Consider the following 7,787-nt stretch of genomic DNA (forward strand, 5'->3'; position numbering starts at 1 on the left):
GTGGGGCCGAGGAAGCCCTGGGAGCGGAGAGGAGCCCACTCAACATTCAGTCACCACGCTGCTCCCGGTCTCCGCCCTCCCCTCCCCTCCCTGCCCCTCTCTCCAAGCATCTCTGCTGCACTGGCTGCCCACTGGCTTTGTGTGAAGACAGGGCGAACCAGCTTGCAAAGATTACAGCAGCGTGGTTTTGGATCAGGGCTTTGCAAGCTTCAGCTCACTAACCAAGTCAACCGACATCCTGTTTTCGTACAGCCTTTGAGCTCAGAACAATTTCTGCCTCGTGGAAGAGAAGAATATTTTGCGGCGCATGAAAATTATACTCAATTCAAATTTCAGCGTCCGTGCGGAGCGTGTGATGGCGTGCTGCCGTGCCCTCCCCTTCTCCCGTTGTCGGGGGCACACTCGCAATACAGCGGCAGCAGGGAGAAGCTGCGGCAAAGCCTACACGGTCAGCAGAGAGGAAAATATTTACTGTCTGGGGCTTCAACAGAAAGCCTTGGCTGCTCCTGGCTTGGATCTTGGAAAGGGAATTCTTGGTGACACTTCGCCGCTGCATACCTATTACACCTTAGGGAAAAAGCATCAGTACCAGCCGGACCCCTCTGAGTTCAGGGCGAAAGGTATGCAGACTTGGACACCCGTCCTGACCTAGGAATATTTCACCAGGGCTGGAAAGCCCCCCAAGTGCGTAAGATCCAAAGCGATCCTTCCTGTGACTGGCATCTGGCCCTGGACACCAGGCACCTGCTCATGCCCAATATTTCCCTTCCAAACCCAGACCTAGACACTGGTGCCTCCACACCGAAGTCCATCCTGTGGAGCCAGGTCAGACAAGCTAGGTCCTGAGGGCAGATGGGAGGTCAGGAAAGGTGGTCAGCCTTTCAGAAGGGCATCTGCACAGGATAAGGACCTGGCAGAGGGCACACAACTGCTCAGTGCCAGTGTGTTTGGGGGTTCTGGAGATCCTGCTATCAACCCCGGTATGGAGAGAACATTGACGGTGACTTACCCGGTACCACACGATCTCGCGCATGCGACCATCTGTCTTGAAGTTACACTTCAAGGTCACGGCGTCCCCGGCTACCACTGGGGGCAGAGGTTCGATGTTGACTGTCAGGTAGCCTGCGGAGGAAAGGAGAGAGAGAGGGTGAGGGCGGAAGCTGAGCAGGAAGGTGAGCAGAGAGCACTGTGAGGAGGAAAAGTTGCTGCACCCCCACAGAGGCGCGGTTCTCCTGTGACAGGTGCTGGGGAGGGAGAGCTGCTCGAGTTCTGCTTCCCAGTCACTGGCATCTCCTTTCTTGCTACCTCCTGGCTTCCAAGGCTCCCAAAGCTGAAGCACTTTTTCTGGGATGAATATTTCACTGAATGTAGTATCCACCAGCATCTCCAGGAAGTACCAGTGTAGGGCTACAACATACCCCAGGCCAGGGCTCTGGGCCAGAGCTGTACCTCCACCCCATTCAGCATCATGATTCATGGGATGAGCCTCTAGGTCCCACGGGGAATACAAATGCCGCAATGCATCCAGCCCCGTGTTTGCACATTGCTTTGTACCTGAGACCCCTTCTCCCACCACTGCCTTCTGCAGCCACGGTTGCCAAGCCCACAGTGGGACCTGGTGCACCCGTCTCTTCCAGTGCTGGCTCTGGAACCACTCCCCTGGTGAAATTTCAGGAAGAGAGCCTTGGGGGGCTTCCCTTGGCTTCCTCAGCACCACAGCACCCAACACCCATGCCCTATCCCTGGAGAGGGTCCTGGCCTATGGCTGGCCATGGTGGAGATGGGGTTTCAGGCTAGCCACCCGGGAAGGAGGCTCCCATCTTTGCTGGTGCCACATAAATTTTCATGCCCATGCCAAGCCCCAGCTCCTTGGAGACATACGTTGGTACCCTGGGAGGCATACCTTTGGGGACGCTGCACTGCCACACCAAAGCCTATCCTGGTGAGACCTGTGGGCCACTGGTCTCTCCCCTAGAGAGCTAGACACACACTGCAACTCACGGATCCTCATTCTGGTCATCTGGGTTCATCCGATCGGCTCCCCCCCTCCCCGCTGATGTCTGACCATTGATTGGATAGATCAATCCAGTCCAATCATTTTAATGAGAAAACTAGCCAGGATGGGTTCAGGGATTTCAATTGTGCAGGCAACCTGAGCGGATCGAGCCCAGGGGCCTGACCCCTGCCTGGAACTTAATGGGTACAACACTCCAGGAAAAAACCAACAAGAATCGACCCACGGAGGATCAATGTGGAAGTTGGAGTGAGATTGAAACTGCACATGCAGACCCAGGATTCACATCCGGGCTCCAGGGTGCAGGGCTCAGGCGTGGGGCTCTCCCCCATGCTAGGTGACCTGGGCTTAGGCTGAGGTCAAGCTCCCAGGGAGCCCCAAGGCCCATGTGGGTCAAGGAAACCGTGACCCAGATGCCTCACAGCGCTAATGTTTTTCTTCTTCCTTTCTGCATTCATCCAACCCATATTTTCTCACCCCTGGCCTGAGCAAGCTGTGGGCTAGGATTTGGGGAACAGTGATGACACAGGCACTGAGTGGTCCCCAGGGAACCTGGGGTATGGAGGGGAGACAGTGACATCATACCACTGTGGCAACTCTCAGGGCCATGCAGAAGCAGGAGGAAGGTGAGGGTTGGGGCAGGGAGAGGGAAGCTTGGTCCAGCCAGATCATCTAGGACCCAGAGGATGACCAACAAGGAGACCACCCTCTGAAGAAGGGACATCCCAGCACAAGCCAGCGTGAGTGTGACACAGTAAGGCTATGTATAGAACCCCTGATCTTCCAGGCACTGGGCAAGTGCCTCGTATGAATTCCTCTACTTAACTGCTACCATCCTAGGACAGAAGGACATTATGATTCCCACTCTCCACAGGGGAAGAGAGGGGAAGAAATTGCCAAGACCACACAACTGTAAGTGGCAGAGCTGGGATTTGAACCCAGCCCTTTTGGTTCCATGGTTAGCACTGGATTGTCACAGCCTCTCCAGGGTCAAAAGGTGGGGGGGAGAGTGCTGGCTGCCTCTGCATATCTGAAACCCTTCCACTTCCCACCAGCCCTGCCTGGGGAGGTTCAGCAGGGGATTCTAGGGGAGCACGACCACTTGGATCACTTTTGGTAGAGTGGGGGCTCTGCTCTTGCCTATTCTTTCACCTTTGAAGATTCAGGTAAGAGCGGGCATGGTTATCAGTCCTGATGAGGATGGTTTCAGGACCAGAGACAGCTCCGGTCCACCAGGAGACGGGTGAAAGGACTCCTCAGAGCTACAGAAGCCAGTAGGTGAGGATGGGTGGTCTCAGAGCCAGCCAGCCAGGAGGGAGCCACAGCGTGGGTCTGGGGCTGGGGTCTCAGGAATGGTTGTAGTGCTGATAACCAGGTGACAGTGTGAGTCGCACTGGCAGGAGGAGCAGGTGTCTGAAGCAACTGGGCATGCCAGGAGGAAGGAGAAACACCTGCACACAGGGCAGATGTGGCTGGGGACATGGGCAGCTATGAGTAAAACCTTGGCACAGGAGTGGGCTGTCCACGCAGGTTAAGACAAGGGTGATTTTCCCAGATCATGCAGAGCACAGGGAGGGAGTGATGGGCATTTCGGGCAGGATGATTTTTATCGTCAGCTAACTTTGAGACACACAGGGTTAAATTAAAGGCAATGCGTCCCTTTCTTCTAGGATTTTGCAGAACCTTTCTCCCCTCTCCCTTCCTGTCTTTCCTCACAGAGAAAGGTTTGTTGAAGCCACCCTGAGCCAGACATGCTCTCTGCACTGGGGACATAATGCTGCTGATGTTCTAGCAGAGGAGGAGACCATAATCAAGTTATTCATGGAGAAGAGATCAGGTAGTGATAGTGGAGTGAGTGAGAAATATCTCAGGGCAAAGCCACACCCCAGGATGCAGCCGCCAGAGGAAAGTGCTCTCAACCTTTGGGTATCTTGTAGTCCATCTTTGGTAGAGAGAGCATCCACTGGGCAGAATTAAAGCAGGCTGAGGCCAGAGAGTGACCTGGGGTGCAAAATGACAGGGAGCATTCATGCCCAATCACAGCATAGCAACAGGGAGTCGCTCTGCCGTGGGACAGCCTGGGACCCTCAAGTCCTGGGAGCAGAGGTTGGGGTACATCTCTGAGAGCTGAGGAAGTCCTGTCTGTGTCTCCTGTTCCAGGGACACCATGCTTGGAGTCACGGAGGTCAGGGAACAGGAGGAACAACGGCAGCCGGGCACTCCCACCCCAGCCCCATGTGGGGCTGATGGCACAGGTGCCGGGCTGCCTGGTGGCAGGAGCTTCCCCTCTGAGGGCTGAAGCCCTTGCTCAGCCACAGTATGTTCCAGCTTCCCGGCACACATGCTTTCTTTTCTTCCTTACTCTTTTTATCCTTTTTTCCTCCCCGGCTTCCTTCCCTGCTTCTCTCTTTCCCTCCCCAGCAGCACTTCACTCCCTGCTGTCCGCTGGCTGCTACAGTCACCTGAGCTTCAGCACCAAGCCCTGATGGCTGCCCTGTCCTGCTGGGGTGTGGCTATCTGCCCGCCCATCTGCCTTCTACATCGTGAGCTTCATCACTGGCCACAGAGCCTCAGTCAGACGATGAGAGGTGCTTTTCCAGCTTCCTCAGGTGCAGCCCTGTGGGTCCTTGGCGCACACCCCTGCCACCAGCAGGCTTCGCTCTCCAGATCTGTGGCCCCTGGCTGTACACTGCGTGAATGGATGCAGCCAAACTGGATTCTAACCAAGGTCTGTCCACTGCTGAAGCTAGTCTCTTTCTGACACCTCTCGCCACCACCCAGCGCTGAGTCACATGATTTATAGAGGTCATTTGGGAGTTCTGGGGGTAGCCCTCCCCCACATCTGCAGCTCCATTGGTTGGCACTGTGTTTTTGTCCCAGGTCTGGATCTCAGATGGGGCAGGAAATTGCCGCACGTCCTGGGCCAGATCTGGTAGAAGGAGAGACCCCAAAGTACACATGGCATGCTGCGGGGAGCAGGTGGAGAGGGACCCTAGCCCCTCAGGGTCTGAGGCCAGAAGCCAACAATGCTAAGCCCAAGCCTTTGCTGTTCGAGGTCAGGACAAGCAGGGGCTGTGTGCAGGCTTTGAGCTCGGGTCTGGAGGGAGGGAAGTAGAGGCTTTCAACAGGTGTGTGTGGGGGTCAAGGCTTACAAAGTTGCCCATCAACCCTGATCGCAGGTGAGAAACCGCCTTTTCAGGCAGACAGGCACACATAGGAGAGGGACAGCAGGTGTTCACAGTCTAGAGGTGTCCCCCACCAAAAAACAAACAAACAAAAAGCACTGGAAAGGCTCTCTTCTAGGTCTCATTAATGTTCCTCCAGTTCTTATTTCACAAAATCTCATCATCTCCCAAAAAACTGCAGGTCATTTTTCTGAAAATCCCCTCTCCTGCTTTTCCAGTTCTTTCCCCACAAGCACCCACTCCCCTTTCTGAATTTCAGGTTAGTTGTTGGCCCAGCCTTCTCATTCTGCAGCCCACTGGCTGGATTACATGTCCTCTATGGGACTCGGTTTCCTCCCGCATGGTGGGGCTGCAGGACAACCATGGTCCAAGGGACAAAGCATCACTCAGGGCCTTCTGCCCCCAAGCCCTGCCCACCTGACCCCTGACCTCTGACCCCTGACCTCCACTGCTTCCCGTGTTCTGCCGTCCAGCCCTGGGAGAGCAGTCCTAATGCCAGTGGGCTGACAACTGGACACTGGTCTGGGAGAACACAGAGGAAAGCTGCTCAGCTGGCACCTATTCTGAGTGGGGTCAAAGTTGGAGGCCCACAAGGAATTCTCCCCACGAGGGACAGGGCACAAACTCTGAGGGGTCCTGGTCGTGGGCACTCTGGGAAGCTAAGACGGTGTCACATGGTTGAGGCCAGTCTGGGTAACTCAGTGACTGAGCAAGACGCTGTTACAAAAGTTATAACATGTAGCTCAGAGTGAAGGCCCCAGGTCTAGTCCCCAATACAAAAAATAACTCAGGCCTAGGGAGGCCCAGACACCAGGGTCTCCAGCAGGGGTTCTGAGGTGGGGTCTCAGGTGCATGCTGCCTGCGCAGGTAGAGCCACTGGGCCTCTGAGAAAGTGCAGCTGAGCAGGCAGGGGCGGGGCGGGGACTCGCCCACCAGCCACGGGTATAGGACCGGAGAGAGCAGAGGAGCATGGGTTCTGCTCGCAGCTGTGCTGCCCACCAGCTTTGGGACCTCGAGCAAGTTTCCTCTGGGCCTCAGTTTCCTTGTCTGTGAAATGAGAGGGGAAACTCAACTTCTAGGGCTTTCCTGTCTGGCTGAATCCCACATCAGATGTGAACTGAGCCTGAGTCCAGGTCTGGCTCCAAGGTGGCCACCTTGGGACAACTCTAGCCTATTTGTCCAAGAAGTGCATCAGCTAGGGACACGGCCACCAGCTAGTGGGGCTTTATCTCTCTGTGCATTAAATCTGGCACCAGTCAGCCTGCACCAGGCATCCAGAGGCAGATCGGGAGCCGAGAGGGCTCCATCTTAACCTAGCAGTTCACTATCCCACGCGGCTCATCACCCTGCCCTCTATCTCTGACGGCATTTACACCACGCCCGTTAAGATACAGTTAGCAAATTGTGGCAATGTTTAGGAGCCAGGCACCACCTAATGGGGTGATGACAGAGGGCCCCTCCACCCAAAGCTATCTTCAACCATAACCAGCTTGGCTCTGCTCCTCTCCAAAAGCCCAGCACAGGGCTCCCCAAGACCAGGAGACCAGAATCTGCCTGGGCTTCCTACAGCCATTCACCCCCAAACTGTGGATCAGATCTCTAAAATTCATTTTCTTGCTCCTGCAGGGCCTCCAGGAGCAGCCAGTTCTCTTTCTGGAGTGCCCACTTTCCTTCGTCCACACCACCAGCAAGGCTGCAGGATCTGCAAGATACTCTCAACTGCCCACTACTTCACACAGGTACCCCAGCCCCTCTGCTCCACCACCACAACTCTGGCCCACATATCCCAGTCACCTACACCCCTCACCTGGTTCCTGCTACTTCCCACTCTGCCTTGTGCACAGCTTCTGTCACCCCTGGGCCTGTGCACAGGCTATCCCCTCTGTCCTAGGCCTGCTTCCTCACTCTTTGCTTTGATAACTCTGTCCTTCAAGGATTCATGGGAATGTTATTTCCTTAACAAACCTGGATCACTACCTGGATCAAAAGAGACAAGTTGCTTCTGTCTGTTCTTTGACCACTCTGTAGTCAGAATGGGCTGTGCTCAGAAGCCTGCCCCTGTGGTGTTCTCCTAGGCAGCCCCAGCCCAGGGCCCTCCCCAAACTTCGAGGGCTGCTGAGCCTGCCTCTTTGACCCCTACCTGCTTGGTCTGCTCTCTGTGGTTGCCAGTGCCCAGGAGCCTCTCCTACTGGCCAGGTATGAGGTCTCTGCTCAATAGTGCAGGTGCCGGCTGGCCACCCAGGCAGACTCTCTTCCCCAGGACAGTGGGATACAGGATGTCCCCGCTGAGTGGGCAGACAGCCCAGTGGGCAGAGTGGAGACTGTGCATCCCTGGGGGCCATGGACAAGAAGCAGAGGGGCCACTGGTACTGGAGGAGCTAGTGGATAGCAACCATGGTAGCAGGACCTGGGGACAGATGGCAGTGGTGCTCAACCTCGGGGGTGACACCACACCAGCAGACTCAGGTCACAGATGGAGCCCCTGCTACATCCTCAACAGTGCCCTGTACTCCCCACAACATTCACCCAAGCTGGCACCCCATGGCCCTGGCTTCTCACCAAGGAGGGTGACCGGGTGCTTGTATGAC

The 7,787-nt window shown here is 55.8% G+C and overlaps 1 protein-coding gene across 1 annotated transcript in view; it reads right to left on the reverse strand.

The window, feature by feature from the left end:
- The window catches only part of Igsf21 (immunoglobin superfamily member 21), a 130,457-nt gene extending 128,987 nt beyond the window's left edge, over positions 1–1,470 (reverse strand). The window contains exons 1-2 of the mRNA XM_004637760.1: positions 1,419–1,470; positions 1,010–1,122 (exon numbers count right to left, since the gene is read on the reverse strand). Of these exons, the coding sequence (XP_004637817.1) occupies positions 1,010–1,122; positions 1,419–1,470 (165 nt within the window). The remainder of the gene's footprint in view (positions 1–1,009; positions 1,123–1,418) is intronic.
- Positions 1,471–7,787: the final 6,317 nt, after the last annotated feature.

The sequence above is a fragment of the Octodon degus genome, unplaced genomic scaffold (assembly GCF_000260255.1).
Source record: "Octodon degus isolate 3935 unplaced genomic scaffold, OctDeg1.0 scaffold00092, whole genome shotgun sequence".
In the NCBI taxonomy this organism is placed as follows: Eukaryota; Metazoa; Chordata; class Mammalia; order Rodentia; family Octodontidae; genus Octodon; species Octodon degus.